The 25692-nt window shown below is 37.0% G+C and overlaps 1 protein-coding gene across 1 annotated transcript in view; it reads left to right on the top strand.

Moving 5' to 3' along the window:
- The window catches only part of IQCK (IQ motif containing K), a 155128-nt gene that overhangs the window by 86932 nt on the left and 42504 nt on the right, over positions 1-25692 (top strand). Inside the window, exon 7 of the mRNA XM_072597992.1 lies at positions 10672-10756. Within this exon, the coding sequence (XP_072454093.1) occupies positions 10672-10756 (85 nt within the window). The remainder of the gene's footprint in view (positions 1-10671; positions 10757-25692) is intronic.

Below are 25692 nucleotides of genomic sequence, written 5' to 3'. Positions count from 1 at the left end.
GCACAGGACTTCTCAGCATGGTGTGCTCACATCAGAGGAGGTGCTGTGCTCTATGAGCAAAGCAGAATTGAAGTAGCTCAGAAGAAATGTAAGATGCACAAATTTAGAGAATTCACCCTTCTGGTAGAACATTCTGAGCTAATCAGCCACAGATGACACACTGTAACCTGACTCTAATGTAGTGATGTCATTTTGGTCCTCTTTGAGAATGAAGGACAGCAAATGACCAACATGGAGCCTAAATCTGTCCCTGCCACTTCCACCCGCACTTCCTAGTTCTGTCCTCTGGCTTTAACAAAAGAACGCATCTCTTTTCTGCAATGACAGCCATCTTCCCTGAGTCTTCTTTTCTCCAGGCTAATTATCCCTAGTTCTTTCCATTGATCTTCATACAACTCCCACAGTTTATAATCCACTCACACCATACAAGGAAGGATTGGGTGACATTCTCCCCACGCTGACTATATAATTGTATTTACATGGAACTGAAGAATATATTAAAAATGTCATAGTAGGAACTTTTACCTTTAAGGTGCTTGTTCCAGAAAATATAATGTTAGAGACTGTAAATTAGTAAAAAGTGACAATTCATCAGGGTGGGTTTATGGAGAAATGGGTGCATTCATATTCTGTTGAGGGAATTGTAGATCATGGAAATCTTAGAAAGTAATATGGTAATCTTTTTTTTAATTTTATTTTTTAAAAAATATATAATTTATTTTTCAGTTCTCAACATTCATTTCCACAAGAATTTTAATTCAAAATTTTCTCCCCATTTCTTCCCACCTTCCACCCCAGTATGCACCCTATCCTCCCCTTCCTCTAGGCTGTCCTCCACTCTATTACCCACCCCTCTTCCATCCCCCTCTCCCCTCTGTTTCCTATAGGGCAAAATAGATTTCTATACTCCATTGTTTATATATCTTAATTTACAGTTGCATGCTAGAACAATTTTTAACATTCATTATTAAAGCTTTGAGTTCCATATTCTCTTCCTCCCTCCCCACCCACCATCACTGAGAAAACAAGCAATTCAATATAGGTCATACACGTGTAACAATGCAAAGCACTGCTATATAATTAAGTTGTAAAAGACTAACCACATTTCCCTCTGTCCTATCCTGCCCTCCATTTATTCCATTCTCTCCCTTGACCTATCTTCCCACAATAGTGTTTGCTTCTGATTATCTCTTTCCCCAATTTCCTGTCCTTCTATTATCTTCCCTCTCCTGTCCTCTTCCCCCTTGCCTTCCTGCAAGATAAAATAGATTTCCATGTCCAATTGAGTGTGTATTATTCCTCATTAAACCAAAGCCCATGAGAATAAGGCTCACTTATTTCCTTTCATCTTCCCCCCCCTTTCCCTCCATTGTAAAAGCTCTTTCTTCCCTCTTTTACGTGAGATGATATGCTATATTCTACCTCTCCCTTTCTTTTACTCCTAGTACATTCCACTCAGTGAATTTTTTTTAAGTATTCTCCCTTCATATTCAGCTCACCCTTTGCCCTCTGTCTATGTGTGTATATATATATATGTGTGTGTGTGTATACATATATATGTGTATACACACATATATATGTATTATATACATACATACACACATACACCCAAGTATATATACATACCTACACATCAGTCCACCCTCACTCAAAACAAAGTTAAGCATAAGTCATGTCATCATTTCTCTTTTGGCAACAAAGGACAAACACAACAAAACAACCTACGCATATATAATATGCATATTCATACATATCCATACATATCTATATGTAAACATATATGTATATATGTAAACATATGTGTGTGTGTGTGTGTTCCCTCTAACAACTCTAATATTGAAAAAGGTCTCATGAGTTACAAATAAGATCCTTCCATACAGGAATGCAAACAATTCAACTTTAATGAGTTTCTTAAGGCTTCTCTTTCCTGTTTACCTTTTCATGTTTCTCTTGATTCTTGTATTTGAAAATCAGATTTTCTGTTCAGCTCTAGTCTTTTCAACAAGAATGCTTGGAAGTCCTCTATTTCATTGAAATTCCATTTTTTTCCCCTGAAGTATTATACTCAGTTTTGCTGGGTAGGTGATTCTTGGTTTTAATCCTATGTCCTTTGGACCTTTGATGAAGCCACTAAATCCTGTGTTATCCTGATTGTATTTCCACAATACTTGCATTGTTTCTTTCTGGCTGCTTGTAATATTTTCTCCTTGACCTGGGAACTCTGGAATTTGGCTACAATATTCCTAGAAGTTTCCTTTTGGGATCCCTTTCAGGAGGTAATTGGTGAATTCTTTCCATTTCTGTTTTACCCTCTGATTCTAGAATATCAGGGCAGTTTTCCTTGATAATTTCTTGGAAGATGATGTCTAGGTTCTTTTTTTGAACATGGTTTTCAAGTTGACCAATAATTTTTAAATTATCTCTCCTGCATCTATTTTCCAGGCCAGTTGTTTTTCCAATGAGATATTTCACATCTTCTATTTTTTCATTCTTTTGGTTTTGTTTTGTAATTTCTTGGTTTCTAATAAAGTCATTAGCTTCCATCTGCTTCATTCTAATTTTTAAAGAACAATTTTCTTCAATAAGCTTTTGAACCTTCTTTTCTGTTTGGCCAATTCTGCTTTTTAAAACATTCTTCTCCTTGTTGGGTTTTTGGGCCTCTTTTGCCATTTGGGTTAGTCTATTTTTAAAGGTGTTATTTTCTTCAGCATTTCTTTGAACCTCTTTTAGCAAGCTGTTGACTCGCTTTCCACATTTTTTTTGTATCACTCTCATTTTTCTTCCCAATTTTTCTTCCACCTCTCTTGCTTGATTTTCAAAATCCTTTTTGAGCTCTTCCATAGTCTGAGAGCATTGCTTATTTTTTTGGAGGCTTTTGATGTAGAAGCCTTGACTTTGATGTCTTCTTCTGATGGTATGCTTTGTTTTTCCTCATCCAAAAGGATCGAAGAAAATACCTGCTCACCAAGAAAGTAACCTTCTATAAATTTATTTTTTTTCTCTTTCAGGGGTATTTTCCCAGCCAGTTACTTGACTTTTGAGTCCTTTCTCAAGTGGAGGGTATGCTACCCTAGGCTTCAGAGGTTTTGTGCAGCTATTCTCTGAGATATCTCTAGGGACCTGTAAGTTCTCAGTTCCTCCAAGGGGGCACAATCAAGTGAGAGGAGTTTACTCCTTTCCTGGCCTGTGCTCTGGTCTGTGAGCAACCACAAACATTCTTTTCTGCCCTGGAACTGCAAGTGAAATTCTCTCTCCATAGCCATCATTAGCTCCACCCCAGGACTGCCATTCAGGACTGAGACCCAGATCAGCTACTTGATTTCCCCCAGGCTCTTTACACTGAGGGCTCCACAAGTGGAGGCTGCTGCTGCCTCAGTAGCTGCCACCATCCTGGGGCCAGGGCTGGAGCTGCACCAGGCTCCACTCCTACCCTGGTGATCTTACTGACCTTTGAAGTGGTCTTTGGCTTTTGTGGGTTGAGAAATCTGCTACCTGTGATTCTCTAGCCTGAAACCTGCTCCAGTCCTGTCCCTGCCAGGTGCCACAGGATGGGCTGTGTTCTGCTCTGAGCCTGATGCAAAAGACGCATCCTGTTGGCCTTCCAAGCTGTTTTGGGCTGGAAATCTGTTTCACTCTGTCATATTGTAACTTCTACTGCTCTAGAATTTGTTTAGAGTCATTTCTTACAGATATTTTATTGGTTATGGCGGGAGAGCTAGAGATTGGTCCTTCTACTCTACCATCTTAGCTCCTTCCCCATAATATGGTAATCTAACCATTGTAATCACTTCTGGTCCCAAGGGGCCTGGAACACTGCATTCTATCTTTACACTAAGGTGAACATCTGCTCTGAATCCAGCCATATAGTCTTGGATGAGTTAAAGTTGAGCCGCCTAAAGGAAGGGTCAGAGGGTCAAAATCTACTTCTTACATGGTCTGGCTCTACATATTGCCTACCCTAGCACCTTCAGGAAATAGTTTCTTAGTTTTGGCTCATATCTAAAGTTTCCCCAAAGTGGGGAGTAAAAGGCACCCGCTATATAAGTTAGGTGTGGGAAAGTTATTTCCTCCATGCAAAAGAAATGTTACATACAGAACACTGTCACACATGTGTAATGAAAGAAACTTAAACAAGCAACAATACTAGTTATATTCTCCTGGGGGATCAAGACATAAGCATCAGAACTTGAAGAATTTTGCAGAACTGCTGAATAGCATCTTATATTTCAACTCAGCTCTTAACTGACTCCTCCAAAGTCCATATTTTCTACATTTCCAGGCCAGGGGGTCTAGAGTTGTTAGAGACTACTCCCAGTGTGCAGCCAGAACCAACTGGGAACCCAGGATCTATAAACCTCTGGTAAGATTGCCACCAAGACCACTCTCAATCACTTTGGGATTCTGTTTGGTTACGTATATAGTCAGGAAAGAACAAATACAGAAGTAGCTCACAACCCAGGTCAGACTCACATAGACAGGTCATGAGCTTTACTTGTCATGTAACCACCATTTTCTGTTTTTGCTTGGGTAGGAAGAAGGGCAGACCCTTTTCTTCACCACTTCCAAGCACTATGGCAAGCACTACTTGCCATAGAAAGTCAATGGAAAAAGAGAGGGGTGGAATTATTTCCTTTTTAAAGGTTCATTGAGTCATTGACCCACCCAGTGACCAATAAGGAATAGCTTTCTCATCCTCAAAGCTCTTAAATACATTAGCTATGAGCCACACATGGTTACCCAGAAGCAGCCTAGGGCTGCACCATCCCCAAAGTGCTGGAGGGCTGAACTAGCACACGTGGTCCATAACTACTTTGGTAAACTGCAAAAGTTTCCATGTAATCCTACATTTTGCTCATTCCACTTTTTGGTTCATTCCATTTAGTGTACTGTGGACTACCACACAGACATTCATATAATCTAAGAAGCATTTATTGAAACCACTCAGAGTCTAGTACAGACAATAAATCTGATACTGGCATTATAAAGAGAAAAGGAAAAACCAGTATATGCCTTCAAGTAGCTCACATTCTACTGGGGGAATTCAGGGAATGGTGTGGATTGTAAATACAAGTCATGAGAAGCAGAGAAGTAGGAAGGGGGTGAGTTTGGGAGGGAAAATAACTAATAACTAAATTATACAATGTAGTTGGTTAACTAAAACACCTATTTCCACTGCTTTTTAAAAAAACCCTTAAGCTTGTCCTACTATATTTGGTCAATAGTGGTGTAGTATCTTCATAAACAAAGAAAAAAATTTTCAGTGAAACAACACTTCACAAATTATGCAGGTTTTTATAAATACCTTTGAACATGGTATATTTCAGTATTTTCAAGAGCACATTTTAAAAGCTTTTTGCGTGTGATTAAGTCTCTACATTAGCTGTGCTTAGCCTCTGCATCACAAAAGATGGTAATATTTCTCAAAAAGACCCTATGATTTCTTGCAATATTTATTTGAAATAGATAAAGCCGTAGTAACAATATCCTACCAGTATTTTCCTAAGTCAAATGTTAAAGGGAATGCATGCTAACCAGTTACAAGAAAGGGAAATGTTCTAATGTTTCTGTACTGAGCTATGAGTAGTAGTTAGTGCCCCCAGGCAAGCAGCATGGAATGTATTCTCGTTTGAGAGAAAGGGGCTAAGCGCGGAACTGAGACTCTAGTATGCCAGCTGGCTGCAGAGAATGGAGGAAGGAAGGTGTGTCAGGGAAGGACTTCATTCCAGCTCACTACCTGGTAACTTTCTATCTGAACTAACTATTCTTGCTAACTAAGCTGCAGAAGGCACTACAAGTGTTGCCAGCACCCTTTAAATTTGATGTTTTCTGTGTTCATTAAAACCTCAGTGGTTCTGCCCCCTTCATGGCTCTACCTACACGTCTTTTTATTCAGACGGTTTGAATGAAGACACCCAAAGCATGTCTTGTAAGACCACAATACCTGAAGGCTGTGGAGAGATCATACGGTGTGCAGTGCATCATTTACTAAACACTGTTATCAGGACACAAACTATTTCCAATTGTAGGTTTTGTAAATGGCACTCTGTTCTCTTGTTTAGGAGGATGATTCAGCTTGCTGCTGGGGTAATAACTGCTTGACAATCTCCAAGGGTGGAGATTAGCGAAAGGAAAAGGGAAGATTCCTCTTCATATCTAAGATCTCTAATAACTACTCTCTTCTTACTGCTGGAACTACCATGCATGCTTTGCAAAGATGGAACTGAAAGATCTGTTATAGTATCCTAGTGATCAGTTACCCTAGAAAAGAAAATTCAGATAGGCTCTACTATACCAGCAACAAATGTTTGGTTCATATAGCTCAAAATGCAACACAATAGAAAACCTCAGAGGTACTATATATATTGAGAAACAAGTCATGAATGAGTGCAATGGCTGTGCAGCATTTTATTAATGAATAATAAATGATAGATGAAAAATTATTCATCTTAATTGTAAATATCAAAGTATAGTTGTAAAAATAAAAAATTTATAAAAGCTTGCAAGAATAAGACTTAATTGATTGTTGATTTGGGGTGTTGTGGAAGATAATTTTTTCCAGTTATTAATTTCCATATTGAGTTTGATTGGAAGTTGGAAGGGAGCAATCTCAACTACTTTACTGTATACAAAATTGCACAGAATCGAAATCCTGGGAGGCTTTTTTCCTACCTTATTTTCTTTACATAAGATTTTGAATGGGAATTCTTTGCTTGATCTGGAGCTAGATAGAAAATATTTAATATAACCTCTCATTCTTTTCTAATATGTGTGCTATGGCACTCTTCTCTGAAAACTGTAGAAACAGACTATTGGATTCAGCTTTTACTGAACATCAGCTCTATGCACACCAGTAACGATAAATTTAAATAAATTAAAAATTAGTCATGACCAGATAGTTTGCTAGTACTTTCATTCAGAAGTCAGAGCCCTTCTTTTTTATATTATTGATTTTTCTAGTCGATTCCTGTTTTATTTACATTTGGAAATGGTTTAAAGATGCAAAAGTGTTTTTAAAAATGTATTGATATCACTAAAATAGCTTTTGTGGAAACATGCTCAGCAGTATTGTGAAATTGTATGACCATGCAAGTATTTTCGGTCTGGAATTGTCAGTTGTCATTAGTTATAGCTGCCTTCTGCCTGGATTGTGACGTTTGCACAGCCCTCTATACCTCCACGTCTTTAACTGTCAATGGATTACATTGTTCCTCCTCTATTTTTGTTTGACCTGAAGCCGTTTGCAAATGTTCGAAAGGACGAAACAGGAACTGGCATGACTTCTACTCCTTCAAGCTGACCTGCTGAAATGATGGATCATTATTAGTGACTACTGTACTGAAGATTGAGTCCTTTCCATTTTGCCTGATTTACATTGGTCTTCCCATATTTATTCTCAGTTCGTAAACTAGACAGCTCTCCATTATTTAATTATGAAAGCAGAGTTGTCAATAGTGGTAGGTTCCAAAAGTCTTTTAGTAATCTCATTTTGTTTTATCTTATGATGCAAAAGACTTCAGTGTTTTATTACCAGTGAAAGCCCTTCAGCCAATATAAGTAATGGCTATAAAATTAAAAGTTCCCATTCTCTTTCTAATATAAAGTAATACTACTTTTGCCTTCTATGAATGATCAGACACCAAGAAACATTTTAAACGGAAAAACTGGAAGTCTCAGGAAAAAAGAGCAGTAACACATTCTTTTTATTTCAGACTAATTGTTCAATCTTAAATTTTTTCTTGGTTTATAGACTAGTTAATATCAGCAAAGGTAATAATGAATGGTTTCATGTAGATAGCACTTCGAATTTTTTTGTTTGTTTTTGAGAAGCAGATTGGTGAATGTAATAGGTGTAAGACAGGGGAGACAGGGAAATGCTGGCTTCAAATTCTGCCTCCTGTATGTCACAGGGTCATAGATTTAGAGATGAAAGGCACCTTGGAGAAGATCTCCTCTGATACCCTCATTTTATAGGTAAGGAAGTTGGTGCCCAGGGAGTTTAAATGATTTATCCAACATTATACTATTTATTTGCAAATTTATCCTCTGTATTGTCTCCCCCATTAGACTGTGTGAGCTCTTTGAAAGCAGGAACTGTCTTTTACGTTTGTATCCCCTGTGCTTAGCACATAATAGACATTTAATAAATGCTCATTGGCTGATTAATTGACTAGGAGAAATGAAATTTGAACCTAAGTACTTTCACTCCATATCCAGTGATTTTCCCACCATAGCATTCAAAACTAGAGGACTGACTGGATTTGGAGAGAAAAGACAAAGTCAAGGTTGACTCCCAGTTTTCAAGTCTAAGAGAATGACAGAAAAGGGGAAATCACAAAAGGGAGATCTGGCTTTGGTACTCCAAAAAAGAGCTTTGTTTTTGTTTTAGACACAAAGTTCACATAGGTACTAATTGATTCCAAATCCAACAGTCTTACCACTGTGCCTATTTGATTTTTGACGTAGAAGGATGTTTGCTATGCTGAGTATAGCTGTGGATTTGACTCCAAAGAATTGAAATAGCCACGAGGCTATGAACTAGACTAATAAAAAGAGCTGTCAACACTACCTTGTGAAGAAGAGTCATACACAACTGCAATTAGGGGAGAACCAACTGATTGCAGTGGCGCTCAGAGGAGAACTAGCAAGAAAAACAGTATCACTAGATGTCAGCAGATGACATCAGCAGCTCAGCAGAAGAGCTAGAAATGGCAACCAATGGCAACTTTAGCCAGATGTTCCAGTTGAGACCAGCATGTATAGGAGTATGTATGTATATATATCCAAAACCATGTATAGGATTATGAGTTGTGCAGCCTAATATAGTCTCCTTCCCAGTAGTTGTGTGAGAAACTGGCATGTCTTCACAGAAAGAGAAAAACATGCATAGTTGTGGTGGTAGATGGCAACATTTAAATGAGGAAATAAACTTTTAATCGCTTGCTTGTGTTTTACCTCTTTTAGTTGCTTTTTCCACCCTCTTACTGCTCCCTCTCCCCATAATGGTCTGTTGAGTGAACTTTCTTGTTTGTATATGGTTGGCTCTCTTTGTGAGTAGGTGGAAGTGGGAAAGGAAGAGGGAAGAATTAAGTATAGTAGATTATTTTAAATGTGGAGAACTTTTCCAAAAGAAGCAGCAGAAACCCAGTCATTTAAGTTACTTTAAAATAATTTGACTAGTCCTAGAAGTCAGGGACTAGTAAGAGACACGCACAGACAAGCACAGACAAGCACAGCACTGGCTGAAAATGAAACAGATAACCTCAGATCATTCTTATTTTTGATTTCTGTGGTTTTAGAATGGACCAGATTGAATATGCAGATTACATATTCTTTAATTCTTAAAAAATTTTCAGAGTTAAGTGGGAGACAAATACCTGCTCAAAATATGTGTACAGTCCAGGAATTGTCGATCTCTTTGACCAATTTAGCTGGGTTGTAACTGGGATGCAATGAAATGATTTGCTTGTGAGTCTGTTGCAACAGATCCCATGTTTAATTGTATCTTCTGAAGGCTAAATTGATAACTTGGATCACTTATTTCTCTCTCAATACTTGTGGATATGTATCCTTGTATTCTTGAATGAAATTTAACATTACAGATCTTAATTTAATACCTTATTAAGTCAGATATAGAGTAGCATTTCAATGAGGAATGCCTCTGCAACTCTTTTACAACAAAACTCAAGAGAAAACTGATTTAAAAATACTTCCTGGCTACTGGATAGTATAAATACTCCCCTGTGAGTTAACACTATTAACTAATACAGCATTTGAGATGCTTTCTTGCTCATTAAAATGTGTAAATGGATCTTAACTTATAAATATGTAAGAATTTAAATCATGTCATCCAGAAAATATCCAAACTATTATATATAGACAGCTCTATATTATAATTGTCAGAAAAGAGATTACCTACCTAATTAATTTTCCTTCAGTAGAAATTTAGAATGAGTTCAGAGTCTGGTTTCAGACTGTCTAGAAAAGTCAATTTCATTTGATTTCTTGAATTTTCTCTATATAGTATTATGTAAATAGCAGTTTTCTTGCTCAGCTAACAAAATAAGGAAGTAGAGTTTTAACTTAATGAATTCTCCAAAGGAAAAGTATATTTTTAGTTGTTTGATATCTGTATGTGTTCATCCTTTGTTTCCTAAGAAGACCACGCCATCAGAGAAATGATGACATGACTTGCACTTGACTTTGTTTTTTTTGAGTGAGGGAGGGCTGTGCAGGTCACCAGCCTCACTTCTCCTCCAGAGCCATCTGAATCCAGTGACCAGATATTCATCAGGATGACTGGAGATGACCCAGGATGAGGCAACTGGGATTAAGTGACTTGCCCAAGGTCACACAGCTAGTGAGTGTCAAGTGTCTGAGGGGAGATTTGAACTCAGGTCCTCTTGACTCCTGCACTGGTGCTCTATCCACTGCACCACCTAGCTACCCCAACTGTTTGATATAATATTGGTTTAAAAATATCACAAAAATTTCACCTTTGGTTTTTGAATTAAACACATAACAGTGACATAAGCATAACAGTTGTTTCAAAAATAGTATTGTTAGTTTCTAAGAAATGGATAAGGACATTTAATAAGAATGACAATTATGCTGTCAAAGGTATTTCAGGAAATGAAGGATAAATAGGAATGTAACCACTTGTTATTTTTTTAGTCCTAGGCCACCAATTCCTCTTTCTCTCCTGCTATCAGAAGAAGAAGCAACCCTCATCATCCAGTCATTCTGGAGGGGCTATCTGGTGAGACTAATGTGTAATTACCCTATTTGGTTTGATGTTGAATCTTTGTGACTCAGAAAGCACATGATAAAACTTTTAAATAAATTCCATAAACAGAAGATACTATAAATAACATCTAGACCTCCAGAGAGCTTTGGTAGTAGATGTAGTTCTATGTAAAAGAAATCTTGAAGAGTAATTCTGATTTCTTTTCGAATTACATTTTTATTTCATTTGAAGTACCACTGAACTTACAGTTGAATCAATTAAAATGTGTAGCATGTGCTAAAATTAGCATAATAATATTTTTCTACCTCCTAGGTTATTTTTTCAGATTGAAGAATAAGTACTATCAATTTGCCATGGAAATGCTGGTTGCTATTCTGATCTTTTTTTTTAGAGAAGTAGTAGAACTCCGCCCTAATCTTACAGATGGTCATGAGACTAATTCACAGATGAAAGATCAGTGTAGCATAAACCACCATAGAGAAAGCCTCCATGAACAGAAGTGGATATGGACAGATTTGACTGTCCCACCACAGAACTAGTTGATAAAGATCTCTTGTTTTAGATTTCATTCATCCATACTGTAGAACTGACAAGGGAAAATCGAATGGATATGAATTCTAGTTTTACCTCTAACCAAAGAATCACAGTAACATAGATTAGGCTTAAAACTAGTAGGAAGAAACCTTTAAGGTCATCTAGTCCAACCCCCTTATGAAGGTCACAGGTCAATGATTTGTCTTAGAGATAATAAGTAGCAGAGTAGGGGGATTCAAGCTCAGGTCTTTGGGCTCTCCAAATGCACCATTCTTTCTATAATACCACGCAGTGAAGATTTATTGGGTGTGTTCTTTGTTCGAAGTACTCTGCAACATGTTAGGGATACAGAGAAATATGAGATATGCCCCCTGACCATAAAGAATTTACAGTATATTTGGAAAAAAAACATATTGACAAAAGGATGACTGACATTTTAAATAATAATTATGAATCAGGTCATATAGCCCCTTAATGTTTACAGGGTACTTTTAAAAGCAGTATTTTACAAAAGAAGAAGCTGCAGCTTGGGCAGTTGCAGTGACTTGTGCATGCATTCCTATTTCATAGAGGAATCTGAGGTTCAGACAGTTCCTGTCAGAAGTGGGGTTGGAATGAAGGTCTGCTGGGTCCAAAGCCAGTTGGCTTTCTCCTTTATACTACACAGCAAGGTGATTGTTGAGTTAATGATTCAGATAATGAAAGCTTTAAGGATTCAGAGTAGCCATAACATGATAGTAGATAGAAAGCTGGCCCGAGAACCCTGGGTTTAAGTCTTACCTGTGGCACATATTCGCTATGTGACCCTGGAAATGTCAGTTAAGCTCTTAGTGCTCCAGGTGACTCTCCAAGGCTATAAATTGCAAAGGAAGTGCCCAACTGTATAGGTAAAGGAGTTTCCTATACCCATTTATATATAAGGTCTAGGAGGAAAAAAAAAGAATCTAGAGAAGGGATTGTTCCCTGGGAGTTGGGGTAGACAGGAAAGTTTCACTTAACAAGTGGTACCGCAGGCAGACTGTTGAAGGAAGAAGATTTAGATAAATGAAAAAGGTGGCTGGGGGGTGGATGGTCCCAACAGCAAACTTATTAACAGAAAAGGAAGAGGGGAGGGGCATGATCAGTAGAACAATGTCTGGACTAGAAAATTTATGTGGGGGAGCTGTGGGAGTCATTGTTGGAGGTATGGTTTGGGGACCCAAATGTGGTCTTGAATGCCAAACTATTGGAGCTTAGACTTTATCCTTTAGTTATTGGGCAGGATAGTTCCCTGGTTTGTACATCCTCTTCTCCCATCACCCACTACCTAAAATGTGGTTTAAAAAGCAGTTACATCAAGGCACTTTGCAAAGACTTGGAAGATTGCTCAGCAGTAATACTGAAGAGTCATAATTGTATTCCTCTTATTTCTAGTAGAGGTTTTATGCTTTTAATGTATTTTTTCTAGTATAAAAATATTTCTTTTTTGCCTAATACAAGTAATTTTCAGTTACCCGTTAACAGTGACTTTACACAAACCTGTTGCTTAACCTTTCTATTCTTCTAGACTTTCAGAACTTACTTGAAAGCATTAGATTGCTTTTGCATCCAGAAATGTCCTAACTTGTCTGTCATGAAACCATTTAAACCAGTTGTGAAGTATATTTTAACTACTTGCATTAATAGAAATATCCTAGTATGTGAAAGGCTATTTTGAGTGAATGTTTCATTGTAGCTCTGATTTTATAATTAGCATTGTAAGAATATTTTAAATATTTATTGCTAGACATTTGTACATCATGGACTTTGACATATGCTTCTTCCTTACATCCAGATGCTAAACTAGCTGTTGGAAATGCAGATTGTCCTAATATAATATTTTTTATGTTCCTATCTATATAATATGAATGAGATTAGTTCCTTTAAAACCTTTTTAATAATGTGATGTGCAGTATATCACACTTCACTGCATCTCTAATGAGAAAAAAAATTAAAATGAAGGATGCTCATTCTCTAAGACAATTTGGAATTAGGCTAAGAAAATGACTAAAATATCCATTATCCTTTGGCACAGATATCTTACTTCTAGGTATGTACCATAAGGTCCTTAAAGATAGAGAAACCATGAACTAAAAATGTATTTATAGTAGCACCTTTTGTTGTAGCAAAAAATTAAGAAACAGATGTCCATTGATTGGGGAAAGGCAAAACAAATTGTGGTTCATGAATATGTTGGAATATCTCTACACTTGAAGAAATAATGAATATGAAGAATATAGAGAAGGCCTTCTCTACACACAGGGTGCTGCTGCTGCTGCTAGTTCCTTCTGCTCTGGATTACCTTCCATCTACACTCTATATCTCGAATATACCTAGTTGTTCACATGTTGGCTCCCCCACTAGAATGTAAGTGTTCCTTGAGGATAGGTACTGCTTTTGCCTTTCTTTGTATGCCCAACATTTAGCACAGTCCTTGGCGCAAAGTAAGTCCATAATACATGTTTTTTGACTAACTTACTGCTATAAGTAGAATTAGGAAAATAACATTTATTTATATATATGTATATATATACATATATACACATGCATGTGTGTACATATACATATTATCCCTGTATATACATAATACACACACATACACACACATGAACCAGATGGAACTGGCCTCTGACTTGTAGGTGGCCAGAGCCAAGCAAAGCAGGTTAAAGACAGGAGAGTCCACAATCAAAAGTTTAATTTCAAAGTGAGGGAAATGGCTTGTAAGCAAGGAATCATGCACCAGAGCCCTGCATCTAGTGGGGGGCCTAAGGCAATGTGGGGAGATCTCAGGTCCTAACAATGAGAGGTAGCAGCAGCAGTGTGACAAGTCTGATTCATGAACACAAACAATCCTGGGATTTTGTGGTGGCGGAGATCATCTGGAGGGTGAGTGCAAGGGGCTGTTATGCCAAGCTTGGGGTAGAGCCTGCCTGCTGGGCCTAGGATGTCTCCTAATAGCTTTGCAAAATGACTGTAACAAGGTAAAAAGAAAGAATGAAAGCTAAACTGAATGTTGTGTAAGCGTGATGAGTGCTTCCAACCTGGAAGGAGAGACGAGAAAAAGCTTCCTCCTTTCTTTGCAGAGTGGCTGGCTTAAGTGTGGAACTTTACTTGGTTGTTATTGCTGAACTGCTTCTCTCCTCTTTATTTTTTTTTTTCTTACAAGAGATGGTAAGGGGTATTGAAGGTGATGTTAAAACAAAATATATTAATAAATTTATTTAAAAGTAAATGAAGGGTACTAACCTAATAATTGACATAGATTTTATAACCTCCATATTAAAATCAAAGGGTCAGCTAGGAGTCACAGTATATAGAGTGCAGGGCCTGAAATTAGGAAGACTCAACTTCCTGAATTCAAATCTAGCTGCACATACTTACTAACTGTGTGACCTTGGGCAGGTCACTTAACCCTGTTTGCCTCAGTTTCTTTATCTGTAAAATGAGCTGGAGAGGAAATGGCACGCCATTCTAGTATCTCCGCCAATAAAACCCCAAATGTGCTCAAGAAGAGTCCAACATGACTGAAAAATTACTGAACAGCAAGAAATATTAAATTCATATATGAGTCTCATGATGCTCAGTGGTTTGAAATTCCTTTAAATTTCTTGCAAGGAAGAAGAGAAATCAATCCATTGAATATATATATTTCCAGTTGTAAGTACCTTTGGAAATTTATTTTCTTTTTGTTTTTCCTTCTCCATGACTTAAATGTGGGTACCCACAATGAGATTAACTAGGATAAATAATTTTTCCCACTTCTCCACTTTGAGTTATGAATATTTGAGAACTACTGATTTCCATTAACTTTCATGTTGACTTTCCAACACCATCTTATCTAATCAGTTCTTGCCAATTGTTCTAAAAGATGTCTTTGTTGAAATGTCAAAGTTCAAAAGATTAATGTTCGACATTAATGAAATAGCTCAAACGTTTAATTGATGTTCAATATGCATTTCTCATTGAAAGAATAACTAGGAGATCTGGAGCACACTATAGGATAGTAAAAATGCATGAAACTAATTGGCCTGTTTGGAGTTCACAGACAGAACTAGGTTTGGACATTTGTCTTGTAACAGCCCTGAGGAAGCAATCCAGTTTTGGGGGGTCCTCCAGACCAAGGATGATTCAGGGTCCAACTAATTTTAAGTGATCCTAGTAAACTATATATTTCATACAGGAACAAGTACTTGCCCAGCTAGAATTCTGAGGCAGGAAGTATTCTCCTTCTTGGTCTGGCTCCACCTTGATTACTTGAATTCTTGGTCTCAGCTTATATTAACCACTGAGGAGCCCTGTACTAACACATTGCCATTCAAACTGACTGTTAATTTTTTTTTTTTTAAGCTGACAGAGGACTAGAGTTGGAACTATGGGACTCAGCTAATCACTTGTGGATTATACTAGCATACACACTGAATGGGGAGTCAGAGAAATGGGGTCTAAATCTCAGCTCTGCTACTTAACCCGAATAGTTGTTGTTGAAGAAAAAATGAGATGATGTCTCTGTGTGTGTGTGTGTCTCTCTCTCTCTCTTTCTCTCTCTCTCTCCATATATTATATATATATATTTGTACGTATGTATGTATGTATGCTATTATTATTGCCTAGACAATCTTATGAAAGTCATTATCTTGTCCAATGTCTTAGTCTAAAGTGAAAGGTTTACACCAGATGATTTCTGAGGTTCCTTCTTATTCAAGGTTTCTCTGCCTTGTACCTTAAGTTCACAGAAGGGGTAGCACAGGAAGGGGTAGCACCACCTTTATTTTGCGTTTGTAAAAATGATAATCCTCATTGGCTCTAAATAAAGCTTCAGTGGTTTTATAGCAGCATTAGAATAATGCATTTTTGTGTAGGCCAGGGTTTGAGAGAGAAAACTCTAAGGCTAAGAATGCTGAATTGTTTCTTTTGCATAAATAAACCTTTTACCCATTTGTCAAAAGAACTTTCATGTTGTGCTTTAATTAGTTGGAGAATTATTAATTAGGTGTGTATTTGGAGAGAGATGACAGTCCATTTCTAGTCGGAGGTGTTGATTTAGCACATTTTATACCATCCCCAGAAGAACTACAGAATTGTTTCTCAATTCTCATGCCAGGAAAAGCCCATGGGTTTTTAATGGGCTTAATTTCCTAGGATTCTGATTTTATTTTTTTCAGCACCATAAACAGTTAAGGAAACAAAAACCATAAAAAAAGTATTTGGTCATAGCTATCAATTCATCCTTGTTCTTCTGTTCTTTCTAATCTGTATGTTTTGCTGCCTTGATGTTGTCAGTGTTCTTTCTGGTCTACCTTTTTTCCAGCAATTTTTTGTCCTTTATTTACATTTCAACTTTATTTGGATTTACTTGTAATGTTATTCTTAGAGTGTTTGAATTCCCCTTTGCTGTTGAAAAGCAGCTGATAAACCAAATTAGAAAGAGCTGTCCTCAGAGCTAGGAAGACCTGGCTAAGTGCTACTGACTTTGGTGACCCCACGCAGAGGTTGTACTCCAGCCTCTCAGAGACCCAGGCTGCTGGACTTCCTGTACTAATAATAACTCACATTTGTACTCTATACCACCAAGGTTTGCAAAGCACTTTGTTCATAATAGCCCTGTGAGTTAGAGTTTTGTTGTCCTCATTCTATAAATGAGCAAATAGACTCAAAGGGGTAATATGAATGACTCTCCCAGGATCTTATAGCTAGCACTGAGCCAAGTGTCCTTCCTGGAAGTCAGGTTCTTTCTGTTACATCAGCCTGTTTATCTTTAACTGCAAGTACCTAAGAATACCCTCTTACTGTAGCCCTAGTGGGAGGCTGTATGGTCTAGCGATTAGAAGGCTGGACTTTGAATTACTAAGACCTGAGTTTGAATCCTATGTCAGCTGCTTACTGATTATGTGAACCTGAGCAAGTACTTAATCTCTCTGAGACTCTATTGTGAGGATCAACTGAGATAATATATGTAAAGTGCTTTATAATCCTTAAGGCATTCATTATATAAATGAGACATTACTGTTTCCTAAACAGAACCATGATGCTTTCCTTCTCATTTTCCTTGCTTAGTTTTAGGATTCATTTAAGAAACATGGAGGCTCATGGGGACAGAGATCCTATCCTGAGAATGTATATGTTGAGAATGTTTATCGTGTGAGACATCATGTATAATTACGAGGGCAGAATTGGGAATTGGTAGAATAGGTAGAAGTTACAGAGAATCTGCTTTATAATGAGAAACTTTTTACCATGGAAAACAGATTTCACCTTCCCAAGGGACACCAGCCGTGTTCTCGAGGCAGTTGAGGGGGAGGAGGAATAGGTATGCTAGAGTGGGAGGAGGAGAAGATGTGAATTTTCCCAGTGACATCTGCATAGCTGCTGCTGTGGGTACTTCATTTGAGGTTAGGATGTAACAGTCCTAAAGGACCAGTATTGGCTCAGAAGGGAGAAAGATGTGAGTTTGCAGAATAGAAGGAGGGAGTGGAGTGGGGAAATATTAAAGAATAAGAATAGATATGATTGTGTTTGAGATAAGCCACATGACCAGCTATCATCAGGAGGTTGAAAGGTGATCAGTGATTAATCACTTACCTCTTTGGGTCAGCCCTGCCCCATTGAGGTTTGGCCACAGCTTCAACTTTGAAGAAGTTTTTCTCAATTCAATTAATTTTAAGTCAAAAGATATTTAAGTATTTTTGAATACATGGCTTCTACTTTGGAGAACACTACACTTCACGTAGTTTGAATACTCCTCCATCTCTACATCATTAAGAGAACAAAGAATATTTATAGATAAATCTCATGAAAGGAGAATAGGAATCATTCCAAAATTTGAAAGGAATGAAAGGTGGAAAGGAATAGTATAAACTTGAAGAGGGAGGGGCCCATTGAGGTTAACTGGTCTGACCCTGCCCCCCCATATTGTAGCAGGGGTGTGTAGGAGTGAGCACTGAGGTTCAAGTAGTGTTATAGGTCACTACAGATCCTCTCATTCTGCATCTAGATAGCTTTTGAAAATGCCGTTTCATTTGTGAATTAACATTTCTGGGACTGAGGGTTCACACGATGGAAGAGGAGAAAGGAAGAGTGTGGTGCTTCTAGAATCACATTTATATTTAGGTTGACTAAGAGGTGGTAAAAGGATGGGAAAGATTGGAGAGAGACGAGACAGAAAAGTTCATTTAAGCATTTTTAAAAGACACAGAAAGGAACAGAAGTCCAGAATGTCAGTCTATAAAGATTTATTTTATTTATTAATGTAATGTGCTATGTGCCAGGCACTGTGCTAACCATGGGGAATATACTAAGAAAGGCAAAAGACAGTCCCTCTTTCAAGGAACTCGGAGTCTAATGGGAGAGACACCATGCAAATCACTTATGTACTAATAAGTAAAATGAAGAAGTTGGAGCTAATCAACACAATTTCAGGGAAGTAGGTCAGCTTTGAAAATGACATGCTGAAGTTATTATATATTTTAAAAGAAAAGCAAAAACTGTACAAAATAAGAGACTTGCTGTGTACAACCGTTTTTTCCCCATCCCGTTAGGCACTATGCTAGAGGCCGGGGGCAAAAATAAAAAATAAAACATTCCCTATTTGTAAGGATCTTGTGTTTTAACAAGGGAAACATATCAATATACATATGGAATATTTTTAAATACAAAAAAGTAAAAATAATTTGTGGTATGTAAATGGAATGGAATGTTATTCTGCTATTAAGAATGATAAGTATGAAGCATTCAGAAACGTGAGAAGCCACCTATAAACATGTTCAGTGTGAAGAATATAGAACCAAAAGGACAACATATATGACTACAATCATGTAAGTGTAAATAAGGCCAACATTCAAAAACAATAGATTTCAGGTCAAATACAGTCATCCTGGTTTTAGATGACCAAGCTTTAAAATGCATGTCCTTCTTTTCTTCTAAGAATGGCATACTCTGCAAAAAGTTCCATGTATTCGCAATTAAAATCAGTATAGATGTTTTTATTAAACTTTTCTTTAAAGGGAAGAGGCTGGGGAGGAGGGGAGAATATTGGGAAGTAATTGTTGGGTCAAAATAGACATTAACTAAGACAATGGCATGCTCCACTCAGTTTCTTGATATGTACATATATGTGTGTAGTTTCAAACATTTTTTTTTGTTTTATTTATTTTTAATTCTATTTTTCATTTTTAACACATTTTATAACAGATAAAACAATTCAAACTTTTGGTCAGGTGATTCTTCTTTTTAAAGCATTTATAATATGGACCACAAAAGAATTTTTTTTTTTAAACATTAACCAACTGAGACACAAATAACATTTATGTTGCTAACTTCACAAGCTCTTGACCTAATTGTCTCCACAGTATTACTAAGATTTAAAGGACCCTAACTTCTTGTTGTTGGTCTAAAGTCCTATGCCTAATATTAATTTTAGACAACCTCGGATGTTACCCTACAAGTAATCTACAATGGAATAGATTTTTGGTATTAAGCTTACAAACCTTTTCAGTATAGGAAGTTGCCACCAAGAGTAGGGATATTGCAGGCATACAATATCTCCTCAACTTCGTGTCAATTCCAAGCAGGGTTAGATTGTCCACTTGTATTCAGTCAGGCTTCAAACGTTTCTTCTATTTTTTAAAAAAATCTTTTTTTTGAAAGAAAATTGTAAAACTTTTCAGAAAACATGTTTGTCATTGAGTTGGCTACATTTACTTATATATTAAAAATAAATTGAAATTTAAAACATCCATTTTCTGCTCAGCAGTCTGCTACTATTGATTTCAAACCTAAAACTGGCTTATGTTCAAATAATAGTCTGCATTGTGAGGAAGTTGGTTATTACTTTGCTTTTACTTCTACTACATTTTGAAAGGCAAGAAATAACATGCTGCAAGCAGTTCTTGAATGTGAACAATTGTTGGTTTCATAAACAGAGAGACTGACTACTTTCACAGTATGTATTTGTCTGGCTTCATTAGAAAACTAGCATTTGTTTCTCCAGGTTTTTAAATTTTACGGCTTGAAATGCCAGCACTTTTCATGTGAGAGACTCTGGATGAGGGAGGATGGTGAGTGTTTTGCTTAATTTTGATTGGATTTAGCTTTGTTTTTGTTCAAACAACACTTTCCTCCTTTGCTGAAATGGACTGTGGTTAGGTAGATGGATACTCTCATGAAGGTACATTACAGGAAACCCAGAATCATGAACTGAGCTGTCAGCAGGAAGAACTAACATTTAAACATTGATGGGGGGAAAAAAGCAACCACCCGGCATTAACAACCAACAACAACAAAAAAGACTTTCAGATACAACCAAGACAAGTTTTGTATTTCCTTTAAATTTTTTTCGTTCTTGAATTTAGAGTCAACATGGTTTGGGAAAATAGTGCTGGACTTTGAATCAGGGAGAACTGAGTTTAAATTTCTTCACCTAGTATTTACTGTGTGACCTTGGACAAATGAACTATACAACTCTAAACTAATCTGTACGATGTTGATGATGATAATGACCTCACAAGCTGTTGGAGGTTGGTTAGAAGCTGGTCCACTGCATGGAGAAAGAGCAATTACAATGCTCAGCCTTTGTCAAAGTTAGTAAGGGTGATCAGTCCCTCTTTTCTAACTTTTTTATGCAGTGAAAATGCTATTTTTCAGCACAGAAAGAAAGCAATAAACATCTATGTGGGTCCTGGCTTTACTTTGATTCATCAATGTATATCAAGGATGCTTGCCCCTAGTTAGGATTAAGACATAACTATTTTGCTTCCATTCTTCATAAGTACTTTTCTAATTCTTCCCCAAAAGAAGTCCTTTGTTGTCCCATGTTGACGATAAGGCATCTATAACAGAATGCATAATGGGCCAGTTTTTGTGCTGTTATACTTTGGAAGTCTTGCTTGTGGAATACAATCTCTGGATCCCTACTTCTGATTCTAAGTGATGAGGGCATCTTAATGAATGACTGGCCTTACACGTGGTTAGCCTTAAAACTTTTCTTACACAGCACACATATGGTGGGCTTCTGCTCGACCCTTTTTCAGTGAAGCCCCTTACAAACCTAGAAATGTAATAAGAAAATAAAAGGCTTTCTCCTTTCTCTTTATGTCTTTTTCGCAGTCTCTGTCTTAACTGTCTCTGCCTTCCTATGTCTATTTCTGCTCTGTCTCATTGTTTCACTGTATATATTTGAATGTATGTATACACACACATATATGCTATTTAATATAAATACTTTCTTCATTAGAATGCCCTATGTAGGGGTGGATTCTGCAATTACATATGATCAAAATTCTTGATAGATTGAACAATCATTTGTTTGTGTGGTAATTTGTCTCTCAGTACACAAGGTTGTGAGGATCAAGTGAAATAATGAAAAGAACACTGAGCCAGTAGTCATGGAACCTGGGTTCAAATTCTATTTATCAGCCAATTTAGATGCCTAAGATACTGAATGCAAAGATCTGGAAAGTAGGGGAAAAGATCACACTTTTATATCCACTTTATATCCACTTTTTACCTATGTGACCTTGGGCAAATCACTTCATATTCCCTGTCCTCAGTTTCCTTGTCTGTAAAATCAGGGTATGGGTCTGCTTAACCTCCAGGGTCGCTTTCTGTGCTACATTTCTTATTTTCAAAGTCAGTTAGTCAGTAAACATTTATTGCGTGCCTGTTGTGTGCCTGATACTCTGCCAAACTTTGGGTACAGAAAAAGAGGCAAAAAAAGACAGTCCTTGCCCTGGAGGAACTCATAATCTAAGGGAGATAGCAAACAAACAGATTTGTGTACAAACTATATTTATGGTAAATAGGAAATAATGAAGAAAAGGTAGGTACTAGAATTAAGAGGGGCAGAGAAAGACTTCCTGTAGAAGATGGGATATTAGTTGAGACTTAAAGAAAGCCAGGAAAGCCAGTAGACAGAGATGAGGAGAGAAAGTTATATTAATAAGTGTCAATTATTTTAAAGCTAGAGAACAGAATCACAAGTCTTAGGTTACTGATTGACCTATATATATAAATTTTCTATTATGAATGCAATGACATTTCATTATACAGAGAATAAAAATGAAAATTGTGTCAGAATGTAAACATGTCCCCTTCTGAACGGTGCATTTTAAAGGTTTCATTGATGCCCTTCTCCACCGCCCCCTACATCTCTATCACTACCTGTTAACTCATCCCTCCAATAGAAATTTCCTGCCCCCTGCACCAAAAGTTTTTTGTTATTCAGCTGTTTTTCAGTCATGTCCAACTTTTTGTGATCCCATTTGGTGTTGTTCTAGCAAAGATAACTGGAGCAGCTTGCCATTTCCTTCTGCAGCTCATTTTGCAAAAGGGAAAAGTAAGGCAAACAAGGTTGAGTGACTTGCCCAGGGTCCCAGAGCTAGCATCTGAGACCAAATTTGAATTCAGGAAGATAAGTCTTACTGATTCCAGGCCTGGTACTCTATCCACTGCATCACCTAGCTGTCCTTATAACAGATACATTCAAGCAAAACAAATTGACACATTCATTGTCCACTTCTGAAAAAGTATGCCTCATTGTGCTTCTCTTGTCAAGAGCACAGTCAGTCATGTCTCTCTGTCAAGTGGAAAGAGATATATTAAACTATATATTTATAAGAAAGGTTCTAGTCTTCTGTTTTGATTTCTCAGTACCATTTATGTTGATCTTAAAATTAATGAAATAGAAAAATATTTACATAAAAATATTTTTGGCCTGAACAGTTAGGACAAAGCCAACCCATAAGTGAAATGTCTTGCCAAAGCATCACAGAATAGGCTGAGCAATATTTCAAGTTAATTGAATTAAAAAACCTTCTAGAGCTGGACAATATTACTTCACAGCTATTCTTTTAATTCTCTTTATGTTTACACTTGAGTGATGTTAATTTTTAACTTTGGCTATTCCGTAACAAGACATGATACTAGAAAGAAACAGAGCATGTTATTGAGAAGTGTATCCCTAGGTGTACTTTGGAGTATTTAAAAGCCATTATCAGTTATACAAAATGGGAGGCAGGGCATGATGGTGCTTACAATGAATAGGCATTTAAGTTTATCTTAAAACTAGAAGGGACGGACCATTCATGAAATTCAATCCCAAATGAATGTATTAAAGTTGAGAAGACTGTTGGGGTAATGAGCCCAAGCTCTCACACTTAGCTGGCAGCAAGTAGACCCTAGAATCCAAATCTCCTGGTCCAATAACCTTTCCAATATATCACATGTTTTGTGCCAGAGGTTTTCTTCAATTTTTATTCTTTATCATATAACTGATATGTGCTGGCAGGTGCTGAAGTGATGAACTTTGCTTACAAAAGTCAGACATTATATTGCACAAAAGGAATGTTAAAAACGAGACATCATATCAAGTGACATCCAATTGCATGGTCTATATTGCATATGCCCCTGGGCAGTCACATGGCAATTTGTTATATACTTTGCATACTTTATGACCAAACTATTCAGAATGCCTCTTTTATGGGGTGTAGAGAGGATTTAGCTTTATCCATGAATAGGAATGGCAATGCAGTTCTCAAGTCACATTCACATGCTGTTTTATAAATGCGATTTCAGTCATACTGTCTACCAAATTTCCTCTCAGACTAGAAAATTCCATTTTTGAAAAGCTCTAATTTTGTCTGACTTAGATATTGAGACTTGATTTCTTATTACTTTGATGAAAGCCACATATTTGAAATGTTTCAGGGATTTTGCAGCATGTAGAAAGTGTTTATAAGCTATTAATATAAACATGTATGCATTGTCTAGATAGAAAAATAGATGGATATTATTAGACAGATCAATGGATAGGCAGAGACGGATAAAAAGACAAGAATGATAATAGGTAAACAGATAGTGTCAATGTCTATTTGAAAATTAGCCTCACTAAAGGCTACTATTTATTTCCTACATAAATAGATGTGGTTTTAAAGACTATCCCACAAAAGGCATTGACTTCTGTGTCAAACTGGTATGTGACATCAGTGAGATACCTCTGGTGGGTCCTGCAAACTAGAATAGATTCAGGTACAGTTCCTGTTTAGCAGCGTATCTGGAGACTTACCTCTCAGATTTTTTTAAGTTTGACTTCAACAAGCCACTTGCATAACAAGGCATGATTCTAGAAAGAAACCACTCAGCCCAGTTGGAGAAGCTGATCATCTAATCATCAGTCACCTGCCAATGCAACGATAGCTGTCTCTACTAAAGCAGAGAGAGGCTGGAATTCCCCATCAATGGATAAGGCATCTGCATCCATGCTGAAGTCACAGATCCCTGGCATGATTCAAGGGAAGTAACAAATAGCTTTGACATGCTAATCAAACCCATGGAGCAGAGTGGGAGTCAGAAACTCTGAAGAAATGTAAGTCCTTTGGAAAACCGTGGTGATATCAGCAGAAGTGAGGCTAGAGCCAGTCTATGGTTCTTTTGTACAATATGAGCAAAAAATAAAAAGTGATGTAACTGAGAAAAGAAAATGAACATAGGACAGGAGCCAAGAAAGCAATGACATCACTGTACTTAGTTATCTTGTGAAGCCCAAATAAATGACTTTTATCACTGAAAAACATCATATGAAATGATTTATTTAGTGTTTTGTTGCTATATTAAAAACACCAAAGTATTACAAAGAAGGCTATTAGATACGGGTGGGGAAAAAAGCTGAATATTTGTAACATTTGCTTGGGAGAAATTGTCTGAATATTTTTTCATTTAAAATATTTTCAATTTGAAGTGAAAATAAACACGTTAGAGCACAAGATATATGAAGGTTATTTTTCATTTTTATTGCCCCCCAAATTTTCCAATATACAGTAATATAAGTTCCAGACTTATTTTTCCTCTCCCTACTTTCTCTGGGTTTTCAGCTTCCCTGCTGTTGTTTATCTGTGATCCATTTTGTCTAAGCTTCCTTTCCTCTTTTCCGGAGTTTTCCACCTGGGAGCCAGAGATGGAGTCTTCTGTTCAGTGCAGCTGTTCCAGGCCAAAGAGGATACGTTTCCTCTCTTTGTGCATTTTTATAAGCCATCTCTCTTGCTTTCCCTTTTGGGCTGCTGCTGAATGAGGTGTATCAGTGTCATTTCAAACAACACTTCCTTTCTTCAGGCACAGAATTTGTTATATTTTATGAGTTCTGATGCTTGATGGGACAGTGTAGAGACAGTGATGAATAATGTATGATCTTAGGTCATAACTTAATTTGGCATCACTTTTCCCAACACGGTAGTTTTTTTTCAGTATAATTATCTAGTTTGACCCCTTTATTTTTCCTGAGGAAAACTGACATTAACTTTCCTACATACTTTCTTTTTCTTCTCATTGAACACATTAATTTTCCCAGAGGCCATAAAAATCATGTTCTTTAATCCCAATTTGAGTTCATTGAAAAATTAAGTATCTAA

The sequence above is a fragment of the Notamacropus eugenii genome, chromosome 3 (assembly GCF_028372415.1).
Source record: "Notamacropus eugenii isolate mMacEug1 chromosome 3, mMacEug1.pri_v2, whole genome shotgun sequence".
In the NCBI taxonomy this organism is placed as follows: Eukaryota; Metazoa; Chordata; class Mammalia; order Diprotodontia; family Macropodidae; genus Notamacropus; species Notamacropus eugenii.
The sequence above is the reverse complement of the archived record's forward strand: the minus strand, read 5'-3'. Positions and strand labels throughout refer to the sequence as shown.